This window comes from Rattus rattus, chromosome 16 (genome assembly GCF_011064425.1).
Source record: "Rattus rattus isolate New Zealand chromosome 16, Rrattus_CSIRO_v1, whole genome shotgun sequence".
Classification (NCBI taxonomy): Eukaryota; Metazoa; Chordata; class Mammalia; order Rodentia; family Muridae; genus Rattus; species Rattus rattus.
The window spans coordinates 9896130-9913195 of NC_046169.1; the positions used below are offsets into that span (position 1 = coordinate 9896130).

General features: G+C 49.8%; 1 protein-coding gene across 2 annotated transcripts; it reads right to left on the reverse strand.

The window, feature by feature from the left end:
* Positions 1 to 2452: 2452 nt before the first annotated feature.
* On the reverse strand, positions 2453 to 16433 carry Znf12 (zinc finger protein 12). 2 transcript variants are annotated; one of them, XM_032886330.1, is made up of 5 exons: positions 16265 to 16433; positions 15346 to 15405; positions 11136 to 11262; positions 10805 to 10900; positions 2453 to 6295 (listed from the first exon to the last, which is right to left on the reverse strand). In XM_032886330.1, exons 2-5 carry the CDS (start codon positions 15358 to 15360, stop codon positions 4461 to 4463), a joined length of 2073 nt encoding a protein of 690 aa, XP_032742221.1. In that variant the 5' UTR covers positions 15361 to 15405; positions 16265 to 16433; the 3' UTR covers positions 2453 to 4460. The 2 variants fall into 2 exon arrangements, with proteins under 2 accessions (XP_032742221.1, XP_032742222.1); XM_032886331.1 differs by lacking the exon at positions 10805 to 10900.
* Positions 16434 to 17066: the final 633 nt, after the last annotated feature.

Genomic DNA, 17066 nt, shown 5'->3' on the forward strand with positions numbered 1-17066 from the left:
TAGTCCAGGCTGGCTTTGAACTCACAGATATTCACCTTCTGCCTCCCAAGTGCTGGGATTAAAGGGCACACGGCCACCATGGCCAGCTTCACATCATCATCATCATCCTCCTCCTCCTCATCATCATCATCGAGACAGGGTCCCTCACTAATTTGCTGGCAGGCTAGTGAGGCCCCAGGAATCCTCCTATCTCCCCACTCCAGGAGGAACTGGGGGTCAAACTCAGATTTCATGTTTGCATAGCAAGTCCTTCATTGACTGAGCCATCTCCCCAACACCCTGAATGTTTCACTAAAAGGCTGTCTAGAGAGGAGAGGCCTTATGCAGTAAGATTCCAGTTCAGGTGTGCTGTAGCGCCTGCCGCTGTTATCCCATAGTCCTTCTCAAAGTGCTTCACCTGCTCTGCCGTCCCTGACCGGTCTCTAGTTCCATATTCACATGGTTCTTGCTTTTATGCCATCTCCAGCTTCCGGTGGTAACATCAAGCCAGATGCTTTCACAACATCCAATGGAGGAGGGAGCTAGAGAGATGGCTCAGCTGCTATTGGACAGTTGCAGACAGGCCAATTTCTTGCAACCACAGGGTGACTCACCACCATGCGTAACTCTGGCCCCAGGGACTCAATCTTCTCTTGATTTCCATGGGCTTCTGTACACAGGGTGCACATGTGTGCACTCAGGTATGCATACACATACATGAAATAAATGCCTTTTTCATTTTTGTATGCGTGCATGCATGTGGTCACACAGGTTTCTATGCACGTGTGATGCCTGGAATCACTCCTCCACGTTATTCATTGAGGCAGGGTCTCTCAATCGAACTGAGCTCTCTAAAACTGTTCTGGCTACCAGCCTGCTCTGTGACCACTCATATTTCCCTCTGAGGCTAGAATTACAGGTAGGCCACCACATGCTCCCTGCCTTTATATGGGTTCTGAGGACTTGAACTCTGTTTTGCTTGCAGGGCAAGTATCGTAGCCGCTGAGGTATCTCTTCAGCACAACTTACTTCTCATAGTCATCTGTGTGGTAGCAGACATTTCCTGGTAGGTTTTACTTTAAGCTTGCCATAATTTGGGAGGCAGTCGTGTGACTTCCTGGCTAGAGTTGGATCACAACTGGGGGCAGAGATAACAAGAACGAACCGGGCAAATCCAGGGTTCACACACGTAGTCCTGACGGTAGTATCATGTCTTCTCTCTAAATGTCTATTATGGGTTGAGGAGATGGTTCAGTCAGGAGGCTGTCCCTTGTACAAGTGGGAGGACCAGAGTTCCAATCTTCAAAACCCATGTAAAAAACTGGGGGTTGGGCACATTAACAGGTAGATCTCATCCAATTCACACATGTATCAACAGGCTTCAGGTCCTTGTCCCAAAAAATAAAGGAGTGATGGAGGAGAGATGCCTGATGTCCCCTTTGGACCCCCACATGCACACACGGTGATGTCTATTGTCATCGAGTTGGGATACAATTGTGGGAAACTTTTGTGTATGTGGGCATCTCCTCCAGGCTGGCTGGCCTGCTTGTCTTGCCTCTGTCTTCCGAGGGCTGGGATTACAGGCGTACACCACCGTGCCTTGCTCTAGCTATCATTTCAGAATATGCTAACAACCTTTTGTTTCAACCCCAAATCAAACCACCTACTAGATTTTATCAAACTCACAACTGTACAAGGTCATGGGAGGTACAGGGTGACTGAGCGACAGAATGTTGAGTCTCATACATGAGTGATGGGACATTTTGTATAATGGATACATTGTTCAAAAGACACGGGCTATCAGGAGATTATCTGAAAGTGAACAGAATTAGATCCTGACCTCATGCCAAGTATCACCGAATGAGGGAAGCGATGAGCCTTGTGTGAGCTAAATGACCCCAAATAAACGTCATGTATTAGACGTGGATACATCTGAGGCTGTCAGTTTCCAAAATTACACGTGTCAAACTGGCGCCTCACGTCTGTGCTCCCACGGTCCAGAGAGTAAGGCAGCATTACCACCATGACTTCAAGGCCTATCAGGGCTGCAAGGCAACATCTGTATCTCAAACCAGCCAAAAGAGGAGCTTGGCTGGCAGAATGCTTGCCTCTGCCTCACCATCCCATCCTGAGGACCTGAGTTTGATTCTCAGAACCCATGAGAAAAGAGCCAGAGGCAGCCCGGGGTGGTCGATGACACCTGGTATTCTGCAAGGACCAGGACTTGAGTTCCACCCCCAGGTCCCATGTCTGCAAGCTGGGCATTTGTGGGACCTACGATGGGAGCTGCATACAGGTGACTCCTGACACAAGCTGGGGCCTGTAAGTGAGACCATGTCGCAGCAAACAACAGAGACAGCACCCAAAGAACGACACTTGAAGTCGTCCTGGGGCCTCCACACACATGCACACATGTGCACGGAGGAACACACGGGGGAAATAATCTTACAGGCCGATGACAGGACACCTCAAGGAAGAGTACACATTTGTTTCAAGTTCATTTTCAATTCTCAGGTTATTTATATACAAATTTACAGACAGTAAATCTCTCTATGGACACATCAAAATAAACGATTTGCCTAAAGTCCACTTCAGAATTGTAGAACTCCTACAAAGCGTAAAGCAGAACAATGTCTTCTTGTTATTATCAGAATGTCCCTAAGTCACCTGGTTTAGAAAGTCTCTTAGAAAAAACAAAAAACAAAAACCACAGTCCAGACCCAGAGTGGCTACAGGTCACGTTGGTTTAGTGGCTCTGTGATATCACTCAGGTCCCAGCCAGGACTACACATGGTACATGTGGTTGGCAGTCATGATCGGGCACCGCATCCAGAGAAGGTGATGCTCACAAGGTTCTACCTCTCTGAGGAGACCCTTTCAAGAAATGCTCTCATACCATTTCTGATTCTCTGGACTTAGGTCCAAGGTTCCGAGAAAGGATTATCCCCAGGAATTAAAACTTCCCAGGAGTTACCTCCCATCATCCAAGGAGGAACGCACTCGGACAAGCCAAGGAGGGAGCGGCAGAAGGCACTGGGTGAAGTCTGCCACATTCCTCTGTGTGTGTTCTCACTTCTGAGGGAAGGGACAGCAGGGCGCGCTCATAACCACGGCACGCACCATGCTACCCAGCCACTGTGCTCCGAATACTCGTAAGCATCCATATAAAAAAGTGAGTTAACGCATATAGAAATGACAATATCCTAAGTATGGTTCTTAGCTGTACCCAGTACAGTGAGTGCTAAAGCTATTTCTGATCTGTATAGACTTCCGGCTTAGTTTAAAATTATCTATTCCAAGTTTTCTATTTCATAGATATATTTCTGAGGAAAAAAAAAAAACCTGGCTTCCTTACAGAGGACAGAATCCTGTGACAATGACCAAATACATTTTAAAATCCAAGGAAAAAATGTGAGAAAAAGCATAGTTCGTAATTTCCAAAACTACTTCAGTGGCAGTGCCTACGGAGACAGTAACAGGACGGGAACCTGGAGTGGGTAATCTCACCATAGGTTACAGAGCACACACTTTTCCAAGCTTGGTTTAAAATGAACGTGAGACTTGTGTGACGGTTACCGAAATTGAAGCCACAAGCCCTACGTTACCAGGTTAGTGCGGCAAATTTGGCTAAGCAGACTGACAATTTTACATCTTGTAGTTGGATTGTACTTATTTCTAGCAGAGTATTTAATTTTTTAAAGATTTATTTATTTCGTGTATATGAGTACACTGTTGCTGTCTTCAGACACACCAGGAGAGGGCATCAGATCTCATTACGGATGGGTGTGAGCCACCATGTGGTTGCTGGGAATTGAACTCAGGACCTCTGGAAGAGCAGTCAGTGCTCTTAACCTCTAAGCCATCTCTCCAGCCCCTCTCCTTTTAATTTTTTTAATTTTTAAGTGTCCTGTAGTATTAGCAGTTTCCGAAGGTGTGTCCTCCCCACATTCCTTAAGTTGAGACAGTTCCCCGCTAAGCAGGTCGAGGTTATGCTGAAACCTATTTCTACATCTTGACTCCTGTGTAGTCTGCTCTGTGCTCTTTTCCCGACTGCGGCTCCTGCCCTGTGAGCTTCTGATGGGTCTGTTTCACACAGACTTGTTCATTTGTGTGAGCTCTCTGACACGCGTGTCCTTTGGTATGCGGGAGTGTGGTTCTGAGACCACCTGAACACCCACGTCTGTAAGATGACATCATCATTGTGTACACCCCACGTAATTCCCTCGTGTTCTTTAATTCCCCTCCAGTTTATCTATAACGCTTAATACCGTATCAAAGCAATATAAAGATTTGTTACATTGTACTGCTCAGGGGATGGAGAAAAAAATAATCTGTACAGACTCAGTAGAGAAACCCCTTTTCCTACATAGTTTTGGTGGGTCCTAAGAGACGGAGCCTAGGGGCACCGAGGGCCTACTTAACCTCAGGGCTCAAGTGCAGGCAGGAGTTTCTAGTCTACTGAGACGGTCTCGCGTCTGACTTTAAAGGAGCCTTCCCACATCAACCCCACTCCCGTTCCCTCTCCTGTGTGTTCTCTGATGGCTATTGAATGCTGACTTGTGGTAGAATTTCTTCCCGCACTCTGTACATTCGTAGGGCTTCTCTCCTGAGTGGGTTCTGCAGTGCACGGTGAGGTACGACATCCGAGAGAAGGCTTTCCCGCACTCGTTACATTCGAAGGGCTTCTCTCCAGAATGGATCCTGTGGTGGATAGTGAGGTACGACATCTGGGAGAAGCACTTCCCACACTCGTAACACTCGTAGGCTTTCTCTCCCGTGTGTGTGCGCTGATGTCTGTTAAGGGCTGAGTTCTGGCAGAAGGTCTTCCCACACTCGCTGCACTCATAGGGCTTCTCTCCTGAGTGAATCCTGTGATGGATGGTGAGGTAGGACATCTGAGAAAAGAACTTGCCACATATGTAGCATTCATAGGGCTTCTCCCCTCTGTGAATCCGCCGGTGTCTACAAAGGGCTGAGTTCTGGTAGAAGGTCTTCCCACACTCACTACATTCGTAGGGCTTCACTCCTGAGTGAGTTCTGTGATGGACGGTGAGGTAGGACAACTGTGAGAATAGTTTCCCACACTCCGTACACTCGTAAGGCTTCTCCCCCGTGTGCACCCTCTGATGTCTCATGAGGGCCGAGTTCAGGTAGAAGGTCTTCCCGCACTCCGTACACTCGTAGGGCTTCTCCCCCGAGTGGGTTCGGTAATGCACAGTGAGGTACGACAACCTGGAGAAGAACTTCCCGCACTCGTTACACTCGTACGGCTTCTCGCCCGTGTGCGTCCTCATGTGCGTGGTGAGCGTGGACTTGCGGCAGAAGCACTTGCCACACTCGCTACACTTGTAGAGCTTGACGCCTGTGTGGATCTTCTGGTGGTCGTTGAGTGCTGACTTCTGAGAGAAGGTCTTTCCGCAGTCGTGACAAACGTAGGGCCTCTCTCCCGAGTGTGTCCTCTGGTGCTGAGTGAGGTGTGTCTTCTGACAGAAGGACTTCCCACAGTAGCTGCACTTGTAGGGCTTCTCGCCAGAGTGGGTCCTCTGGTGCTGAATGAGGTGCAGCTTCTGGTAGAAGGTCTTCCCGCACTCTGTGCACTCGTAGGGCTTCTCCCCCGTGTGGGTCCTCTGGTGTACCGTGAGGGTGCCCTTCTGGCAGAAGGACTTCCCGCACTGATTGCACTTGAAGGGCTTCTCTCCCGTGTGAGTTCTCTGGTGAATGATGAACTTGGACCTCTTGCAGAAGGACTTCCCGCACTGCTGGCAATCGTAGGGCTTCATTTCCACGAGGGACTCCTGGTGGGTGCTGAGGTCTGACGTCTGCAGAAAAGCTTCCTCAGAATCATTCCAGTCGCAGGGCTCCTCCTCCAGGTGATTAAGAAACACAGCGCTCTTTGGGAAGGGTTTCTGCCACTCGACATAGTCCAAAGGCTTCTCCACAAAGCGAACGTTCTGATAAACACTTTCTTCACTTAGAGAACAGTCCTCCTCTCCATCTCCACTCAATTCATCGTCTCCAGGATGTGTTTTCTCAAGCTTACCGTGGAGGAGGGGCTTCCCACACCCAGCACACACATTGGGCCGCAGTTTTGCATAGCTTCCATCGCTACGAATGAACGCGGAGACACACATCAGGCTCTCCTCACAGGAGCTGCACTTAGGGAGGACTTTCCCTGACGGGGCGAGCTTTTTTGCTACCTCAGCGGCCGTACGAGCAGCATCGAGCAGGCTTCCGCAGCGGAACACAGCTGAACGTGATTGGTCCTCTTCATCTTCCTGGACTCCCTCCATCGGGCTGCTCTCGTGCCAGATCTCGTCTAGAAGGAGGCAAAAGTGAACCAAGGTTTGTACGTTTCCAAGTAAGACACGGCCTGAGACTGACACAGGGCCTCTCATCTGGTGCCTAGCCTCGCGGCGTTGCGAGGGCTTGCTCACACTGCTTATTCTCTCGGAATGACATGGGCGGATCCCACTGGTGGGAAGAAGAGTGAGCAGTGAAACACAGCACCTCTGAGAAGGGCCGCTTCGGAGTACTTTGTTCACAGACCCGGAGCAGTAACGGGTAGAAGGCTGACAGAAGAAATCTCAGCAAACAGGGAGAGCCTTCAGGACGGCTAGGAACAACAGGGAGAGCCTTCAGGCCAGTCAGGCATCATCGCACAGGAAAGAGAACAAGATAAATGGAAATGGGGCCTTGGTTTGACACTGACGAGCACTGCTCCCTCTATCACTTCACACTGGGAGAGAGAGGTCAGACTCCACGGCATGGCTGACCACACTGACACACTGTGCCAAGTCTCAATTCTGCATCCTTCTATGCTATTTTGATTTTCCACCCCACGTTAGGGTCATTTAAGTTTTACACGTAAACTTGCTTCATGTTTAGAACCTGGGACCCAGGCGTTCACTTGCAAGGAGAGTTCTGGACCACCTATGTGGGACACGGAGTATCAGATGGCACTGAAAAAGGTGTTATCCGCTAAAAGCATTGATTTAAGCAAAAAAAATTCTACCAGTGCTGTGGTTGAAGACTGAGTGTATTTGGGGTTGAGGATTTAGCTCAGTGGTAGAGCGCTTGCCTAGCAAGTGCAAGGCCCTGGGTTCGGTCCTCAGCTCCGGAAAAAACAAAACAACAACAACAAAAAAAGACTGAGTGCATTTGACCATGAAATCCTCTGTTGTGTGAACTGCTGTGGTCACCCAGGGAAGGTATTTAACAGCCTGTATTGTCAGTATCCCCACGTCAGCAGGATGTGATAGCCTTTATGTCGCCGGGTTACTGTGGGATTATAGAAGTCAAAGAGCTCAGAACAACACATGCAGGGAACACACATTCAAGATCGCCTGAGCAATTATTTTTCCCACTTTTAATCTACCAATAACTGCGGTAGCCCGCTGTGCTCATTTGAATGAGCTGTCCCCTGTGAGCCTTGAGTGTTTAGATACTTGGTTTTCCTCGTTGGTAGCTGTTTGGGGTGGATTAGGAGGTGTGGCCTTCCTGAAGGATGACACCAGCGGCAGCTTTCAGTGCCATTTTGAGTGAGCTCTCTGCTTCCTGTCTATGGACTGAGCCCTGAGGTCTCAGCTGCTGCTGCTGCCTACCTGGGGCCATGCTCCCTGCTGTGACAGTGATGAACTTTCTTCCATACATTGTCTCAGTTGGTCATGGTGTTTTATCATGGCAACAGAAAAGAACTACTGAGCCCATTCCTACACGACCCATGCAGTTTCCTAACTCTGGACGTGACTTTCAGGGAGCATGGGGACCATAAGAATTGGGTCCCTCGGTGTACTTCTCCAATGATGATGTTGTTTTCACTTATCTTAGAAATTATGAAATAGACCAATCTTATTCAATGTCATGCAGATTAAGTCACACATTATCAATTTAATCTCCTTAACTTACAGCCTCCGAGAATCCAGTAGTGTCAAAAAACCAACACGTCAGCATCTGGACCCAATGCTGACCTGAAGAACTGAAAACACCCTGTTCCAGAAAAACAAGAGGGTCTCATGCAATACACGGGAATCGGGATTTGCTTTGTCGATCAATACTGTCAACATCACTACGTCCTATCAAGTCGGCTGAGACAGATCACAGTGCCGCTGCCCTATGCTAGGATTTCTGGGATAGCCAAGGAATTCTTGGTGCACCGGCACCCACAAGTTTCCGTCCCTACTGCTCTCCTGCCCGACTTCTTGCCCACTTTACTGCAGAGAGAAGACTCAGCAGTGGCAAGAGGGACCACACTTCCAGGGCTAGGAACTTGAGCTCAGACTTACAAACCTTACTACGTGGGGATGCACAGCCCTATCCTACTGAAACATACGGCTGCAGACATGAAAAAAACTCATACAGAGAAGATGCTAAGACCACGGGCCATGGAGGTTAGTGAGTGTTTCAGGAAACCACCTCTTACGGGCAATATGGAACAGTGTTAAGCCTTGGGAGACAAAGAACTTAAATGGTTGATTTTGTAAGGATATGTCTCCTCCCTGGGTATCTCAGATAAAGACTCATTCCAAGCCAATTAGGATTTACAGAAACCCAGACACCCTTCATGCTTACATCACAACCGTACAGGGTAAAGGAAGATATTTCCTGAGGGAAAAACTGCCCGAGACTCTGGAGACCAGCTCCACCTGAGGAGGTGATAGTCTTAGAAACTGTGAGGGCCACGGTGGGAAATGAGAACAGTGTGACCGAGTGGCAAGGGGAGACAGGAAGTGCTCAGCCACCATCAGCTGCGAGAGTTCCCGATCAATTTTCACACACGTCAAGACCAAAAGAAACGCATGCAGAGAAGAGATGGTAGGAACTCGGCGGAGTGGCTGCAACCCCAGTGTGAGAAATGGACAGGCAAGCGAAACCTGACTGAGCCGACAGTGGAGAAGCCTCTGAGGAACCATCCAGCCAGGGGACACAGGTGGGACACGATCCTTCCCAGAGACTTAAGGGAGGGAAGACAAATGAATCAAAAGCCACTTCCGTACACAGTACAAGGGCACGTCATTTAAGGGCTTGGGAATGAAACTGTAAGTGGTGCAGGCCTTTACTTCCAGCACTCGGGAGGCAGAGGCAGGCGGATCTCTGAGTTCAAGGCCAGTCTGTTCTACAGAGCGAGTTCCAAGCCAGCCAGCCAGCCAGGGCTACGCAGAGAGACCGTCTCTAAAAACCAAACCAAAACACGAAACAAGCAAAACGAAACTCTGTAAGAATGTGCTATGGGAACAAGAAAAATGCCAATAGAGGGTGAGGCTGGGGTCACACAGTTTAGGGTAGAAATTCTTTAATCTGACCTCAAAGAAAACAAAGAGGCGGGAGGTGAAATGGCTTCACCGGGTGAGGGAGCTTTCGGCTTAACCCTAGCAACTTACGTTCGTCCTCTAGATCTCCCATGAAGGTAGGAGAGAATCACTCACAAAGTTGTCCAGTGACCTAAGACCTGTGCTGCTGCCCAAGTCAAACACACACGTCCCAATAATACAAAATAAAATCAACATGGCTGGAGACGTGGCTTATCCGTTAAGAGCATCAGTAGCTCTTCCAGGGGACCTGGGTTAGGCTCCTAGCACACACATGGCGGCTCACGGCCAGCCACCTGTCACTCCAGTCTGAGGACAATCAATGCCTTCTTCTGTCTTCCACAGACACTGCATGCACATGGTATGCAGACATACATGCAGGCAAAATATATGTGTAAGATAAAAATAAAAGTTTAAAAAAAAAAAAAAGAGAGAGCCCGTGAGAGTTACTATTGCCACCTCGAGAGAGCGCTGAGTCACCTAGGAGTCAGGCCTCTGCGGTCGAGCGCAGACCTGTAGGGATTATACAGATGGGGGGGGGCTTGATGGGAAGGGACCACCCACTGTCTGCAGCACCAGCCCTTGGCTAGGATTCTGGACTGAAGGAAAAGAAGGGATTCTGCGGAGCCCCAGCGTGCATCTCTCTCCCTTCCTGACTGCGGATGGATGCGGTGTGAGCGACCGCCTCAAAGTCTCCAGACTGCGATGAGCCCTTGAGCTGGAGTCAAAATAAAAAAACCAGGGCTGGAGAGATGGCTCAGCGGTTAAGAGCACTGTCTGCTCTTCCAGAGGTCCTGAGTTCAATTCCCAGCAACCACATGGTGGCTCACAACCATCTGTAATGGGATCTGATGCCCTCTTCTGGTGTGTCTGAAGACAGCTACAGTGAACTCATATACATAAGATAAATAAATAAATCTTTAAAAGAAACAACAAAACGTTTCTCCCTTAAGTTCCTTTGGTGGGGGTTTTATCCCAGCCACAGGAAAGTGACTGATACTGAGCTCCAAGCATTTCAGTCAAGGAGAGAATGAAGAGAGAAGCAGAGGAGTTAACGACTTGGGCGTGAGGAAGGTTAAGGTGTCTTCTGATGACACACTTACTAATGCCCGGATGACAGAAAACTATGACATCGAGTAACTCAAAACGCTAAGGTCCAAGGCATAGAGAAAAAAGGAACTGACTTCTGTTCTTTCCCCCCCTCCTCAGAACCCCCCCATAACCCCCCCCCAAAGTCTCTCTGTGTAGTCCTGACTGTCCTAGAACTTGTTCTGTACACCACACTGGCCTAGAATTCTAGGAGCTCTACCTGCTCTGTCTCAGGTGCTGGGATTAAAGACGTGCACCTCCCACAGCCAGCTAGGAACCTTTGATTGTGGGTAGCGGTAGCCAGGGGGGAAACTCTATAACCGAGTACTTTCATGGGGGAAGGGAGACGACTTTAGGGGTAACTCACTACCTGCAGTAACTTCTAAAGGATCTCCCCAGCTACCACCTGCTCTCTGCCTCCACTAACACACCTGGATAGCTCCGAGGTGAGAGAGCTCCTTCTACTATCCATGGCTCGTCTCCTCGTTCCAACTTGATGATAACATCCGGTTTGATAATGTGATACCCTGTTAATGAGAAATGAAAAAGAACTTGAGCCTGCCCGAGTGCCTTGGGACGTCTACCGTACTGGGAAAGCGCCACTGTGCCAGCTACGCAGCACAAGAGCCCCGGGCTCTCTTTCCGCAGAAAGGTCAGGACCTTCTGGTGGTCAGAACAAGCCGCTCGCAGTCGACTCAAAGCTAAAGGCATCCGCTCGGATCCAGCCCACGTCCGAGCACCTGGGAAGCAAGCGATCCTCACCCACAGAGACGAGGTTGCTGTAGGTCTCCAGCATCACATCCCGGTAGGTCGTCCTCTCCTCAGAGTCCAGCTGCTGCCACTCCTCCTGGGAGAAGGCCACAGCTACATCCTTGAATGACAGCGGGGCCTGCAATGACACGATCGGAATGAGGACATTTATAAAATGCACAGGGGAGAACAAGTGTTTCTCAAGCTACTGGTACAGTTAACCATGAGCACTGTGTACCTGACTTTATGTTACTGACTGCGAGAGGAAAAGTCTACTTATCAAAAGCACACTGTCTTGTGGCTATGGAAATGTGTTTGCAATATGAGTGTTAGTGCCAGAGTTTGGACTCCCAGAAACCCACGCAAATGCCAGGCGGGTATGGCTGCCCATCTGTAGTTTCAATCTTGGAAGTCAAGACAGGGGCTCTCCAGAGGAGGCTGGTTTATCCAGACTAGCCATACTGGGGAGCTTTGGGTTGGGATAAGAGCTCTTCCCTCAGTGAATAAAGTACAAGGGTGACTGATAATTCCCAATACCAACCTTGGCTTCCATAGCCACTGACACATGCAAACCATGCATAGACACAAATGCACACGTGAGAAAGAAAGAAAGAAAGAAAGAAAGGAAGAAAGAAAGAAAGAAAAGAAGAAAGAAAAAAAAACCCACTACCTTGGGGCTCATTTATGCACATTAAAGAAGCACTGGGTGGGGCTGGAGAGATGGCTCAGCGGTTAAAAGCACTGACTGCTCTTCCAGAGGTCCTGAGTTCAATTCCCAGCAACCACATGGTGGCTCACAACCATCTGTAATGGGATCGGATGCCTTTTTCTGGTGTGTCTGAAGACAGTTCTAGTGTACTCATAAATAAAAGTAAAAGAAGAAGGAGGAGGAGAAGGAGGAAGAAGAGGAGGAGGAAGAGGAGGAAGAGGAGAAGAAGTAGGAGAAGGGGGAGGAAGAGGAGAAGGAGAAAGAGAAGGAGGAGGAGGAAGAGGAGGAGGAGGAAGAGGAGGAGGAGGAGAAAGAGAAGGAGGAGGAGGAAGAGGAGGAGGAGAAGGAGAAGTAGGAGAAGGTGGAGAAGGAGAAGGAGGAAGAGGAGGAAGAGGAGGAGGAGAAGGAGAAGTAGGAGAAGGTGGAGAAGGAGAAGGAGGAAAGAGGAGGAGGAAGAGGAGGAGGAGGAAGAGGAGGAGGGAAGGAGGAGGAAGAGAGGAGGAGGAAGAGAGGAGGGAGGAAGAGGAGGAGGAGGAGGAAGAGGAGGAGGAGAAAGGAAGGAGGAGGAGGAAGAGGAGGAGGAGGAGAAGGAGAAGGAAGAGGAGGAGGAGAAGGAGGAAGAAGAAGAAGGGGGGGAGGAAGAGGAGGGGGGGGGGAGAGGAGGAGGAGGAGGAGGAGAAGGAGGAGGAGGAGGAGGAGGAGGAGGAGGAGGAGGAGGAGGAGGAGGAGGAGGAGGAGGAGGAGGAGGAGGAGGAGGAAGAGGAGGAGGAGGAGGAGGAGGAGGAGGAGGAGGAGGAGGAGGAGGAGGAAGAGGAGGAGGAGAAAGAGAGGAGGAGGAGGAAGAGAAGGAGGAAGAAGAGAAGGAGGAGGAAGAGGGGAGAAGAGGAGGAAGAGGAGGAAGAAGAGGAGGAGGAGGAAGAGGAGGAAGAAGAGGAGGAGGATGAGGAGGAAGAGTAAGAGGAGGAGGAGGAGCAGCAGCAGCAGCAGCACTGGGCTTGAACTGCAAGCCAGGCACAAACCTGGCTGCTGGAGTCTCAAAAACCAAGAGAAGCAGCTCTGTCCACTGAGGGTCTCAGGCCCAAGGGACACCCATGCAATCCGAGGTCCACCCTGCTCGTCTGGACACTCTCTATCTTGTCTCCAGTTTATGAACAAGGCTGGTGTCCCACCCCTCACTTCCCTGGCTCTTCCTCACGCCCTCTGCTAGCTCTTCTCTCCTTCAGGGGCCAGAGCAGTGACTGCTTTGACGGAGAGCCTGCCTGGAATCGTGGACAGTTTAATGGCCCTCTACGTTCCATCGCTTCCCAAGTTATTACTGCTCACCCAAGCCCCTTCTGTCCTCTAGACACGCATGCCCCCATGCTGCACTGCGCACCCTCTCAATCAATCCCAGAACTTGGAGACATGCTACTCTTCCCAGCCAATGCTCTCAACGATCCCCTTGCCTCCGCTTTCCACAGCTGTCACAGACAGGCAGGCTCACACACCCACCTGGCATTTCTTATTATTTCTGAAGATCTGAACGCCAGTCTGCACACTCATGGGGCGAATGCTTTAACCACTGAGCTGTGTCCTCAGCTCCCGGAAACACATCAGCATTACAACTGATCCCTGCGGACACCAGCGGGCATCGGCGACTCTATGGGAGGCACCAAGCACTATGAAGTAGACTCCAGTGGTATCTATGCTATCGGCCATCAAGTGTATCACAGTATAAACATACATTAGCCATACAACAAAGATGCCTCAAGCCAGTGACCTGTTCTCAGGCGAGAAAGATGTGAAACCACTGCGTTGGAAAAGAAATGGAATGACCGAGTGTCCAATAAAGGAAAACACGAGGGCCAGCACGATGGCTCAGCGGGTGAAGATGGCTTGCCACCAAATCTGGCAACCTGAGTTCAATCCCCATGGCCTGACTCCTAAAAGTTGTCTTTTGACCTCCACATGCCCAACATGGCACCTGCACAAGGGCACCCACAAAATAATTCAAACAAACAGACAAACAAACAAAACCCAAATCCAAACAGTACCATAAAACAGGACCACAGATCTACGGCTCATGAGTGTGAGCTGACAGCATCTGTCTTTAAGTAGACAAACTTCTCTTATATTAAAAGCACCCAGGGACCAGCTCTGCTCTGAGAACCCATTGAGGATAAACTCATCCCTGGTCTATGTGTTTCTATTGGAGACTCTCCCGCTACGGGAACCTAATGAGTCTCTAGGAAGGAATATTCTATTCTTCAGTGAATGAATGCTGATACCTACAAGAGTACATTGGCATTTGCCAGCGAATAATGACTCCTAATTAATGAGCAACTCTAGCCAAGGGGAAGAAAGGTTGTTTGGAGGGTGGGAAAAGTCAAATGGGTCACTGAACTTCTTGGTCATTGAAAGTCACCACCAGGGCCAGGGATGGCGGCATATGCCCCTGGTTGAAGATCTCAAGGGCAGCCTGAGCTACATACCTGAAGATCTCAAGGGCAGCCTGAGCTACATACCAAGACCTTCTCAGCCCAAGCAATGATGCAAAAAAAAAAAACAAAAAAAACAAAAAAAAAACTGAAACAAACCCAAGAGAAAGTGCTCAAACCGTAGAGAAAACTGACTGCAATGGTAGGCAATGGGATCTGAATGCACCACATCCTTGGAGAGTTACTGGCAGGGCAACGGCACAATGGAAGGAAAGGAACAAGAGACAGGACAATAATGGGCGAAGAGACCAACTTATTTAGATGCATGGAGTCCGTGAGGTGTTGTCCAGACATATTCCACAGAGATGCTCAGCAGGAAGCTGGCTGATCCACAGGTAAGCCAACCCAGAGCCACTGGGGAAAGCCAGGAGAGGCAGATCTAAGCAGGGGTAAAAGATCCTCATGGGAGCAGAAGAAATTCTAAATCCAGGAGCAGGGCAGCATGACAGACATCAGAGAAACAGAGGAGACTACAGAGGCAGCTCAAGACAGGGAGACGGAGGGAGGGAGAGAGAGAGAGACAGAGGGCGAGCGAGAGAACGAGAGAGCTCGTGTCAGAATACCACTGGAGAGCTGGGGCTGTAGATCAAAGGGTCAATCGTAAGCCAAGGAAGGCAGCAGGAGCCACGTCATATCCACAGTGAGGAAACAGGGGGAGGAAGACATGTTTGCGGGGACTCAAGTCACTCTCTCCAGTCATCCTGTCCAAGATGCCCAGGGAACGGCCTTGTCCAGAACAAAATAGGTTTTCTTACATCGATGAATGTGATCAAGACAACGCCCGACAGACATGCCCAAGAGGCTCATCTTTAAATCTGGTCAAGGTGCCAAGGACAGCATCCTAAGGACTTGGTATGGGCTACGTTACCTACAGATATGAGCACAACAATGCTCACTATTGTCCACTACTGTTTTGTCTGAATCTAACGTTTATCTCTTTCTATCGTATCGATTTTCCCCGTCAAAGTCTGATCTGTCCTTTGCCTCTTCGAGTGTAGCAAACCAAACTAGACAATGGAGACAAAACCAAACTTACCAAAGATGTATTCATCTTCTGCTGCGGTAGGAAAAATCTGTAGAACTAATGCAGTCGGGTCTGGGGAAGGAAAAACAGCGTCATTGTGAGTGGGTGTGGAAAAGGGGGACTCTCCTGCAAAAAAACAAAAACAAAACAAAACAAAACAAAAAAACACCTTCTAAAACATTCCCAGAAGAAAACCTTATGGACGATGCTCTCGTTGCCCTTAAGAAAGGACTGGAGAACAGCGATCGTGCATTGGGACGTGGAGGAATGAACGAATGCAGCTGTCGAGGTGAATTAACCAGAAATGCTAGTTAAACAATTGACACAGCACGGGATACAAAAGAAATCTCACAGGCTGCTTTAAAAACAAGACAGTTAGCCTGGTGGGAACTATTTTTTATACTGAAATTTATATAAAATTACGCGATACTGTGACCATGACTTTAATACTACAGAAGGAAAGCCGGCCAGGGACTTAGCACTCGGTTATATCACCACCATCGCAGACCCACGGTGTTCCCCCTATGAACATACACAAACTTTTCCTGAACTAGACCATAGGATGCTACAGGGACAGGCTCGGGAAAACTAGCAGGCAGAGCAAGGATGCTGATGGCACCGAGTGACATCACGAGACTCTGAAGGGGTGTCAAGTGAGGTACCAGTGTGGACAGCGCCTCTGCAGCTCAGGCCACTGAGCTGACCCCTCCTACGCCTGCACGCCTCGTCCTCGGACCATCTACGCAGCCCAAAGTCGTGAACACAAACACTGCCACCATCCCGGATCCCATACGCTAAGGACAGCAGGGAACCAAGGCCTGGCGCAGGCGCTGATCGCTAAGGTCCCCCGCAAGAAGTCTCAGGCCCCCGCAAGCAATCAAACGGACCCAGCCACCCTCCCGCGGCCCGGGTCTGCACCCTCAGGCCTCACCTAGGAGGCCGCGCCCGGGTCTCGCCGCTCCTGTCAACCTGTCCCTTGGCCTCCCGGGCCTGCAAAGGTGCGTCCGCCAGCTGCCGACCCGGACGCACGGACCTCGGCCCCGCAGGCTCGCGACACCAGCTCGCACTCGCCAAAGCTGCGCTGCGGATGCGAGCGTAGAGACTCAGACCTCAGGAAGCCAGGGCAGCGCAGCGGTCCTGCGCTTGCGCGAGCACGCACACAAACAGAAGTGCGCACGCGCAGCAGCGCCTCGGCGCTAGTCCCAGTGGTCTTCCTCTCATTCTTGTCTGGGGGGTTGGGGGGCGGGTTCCCAGAAGTCTTATGCTTCTAGGGATCGTCTCACAAGTCTCATTTCAGCAGCTTGTGGGCGCCGAGCTGAGAGCAACAGTAATGGGAGCCCAGCGGTCACCATCGTGTTTGTCCTCACTCCCTTTGAGCCTCCTGGAATGGCCTGAGGGTTTATATCCAGTTACCTACACGCCCTGGGCCGGAGGCTTTTAGATAAAAGGCAGATCCTAACAGAAGAAAGAGAGAGAACTGTGTCACACTCTGTTTAACCGAAGTGCTAGAAGTTTCCATCAAACACTTACATATAAGAAATGCCCAACAATTCTTTTCCAAAGAAGACAAAAACTGGTTTTGCTGGATCACACAACAAATGCATAAAAAATTCTAAAAGCAACCAGAAGGTACACAAAGAAAGGAAGAAAAAAAAGCACTTGTCTAATGACTTCTCAAACTCGATGTTTGCAGTCGGGTGACAATGTTCAAACATGGAACCCTATGGTCAATG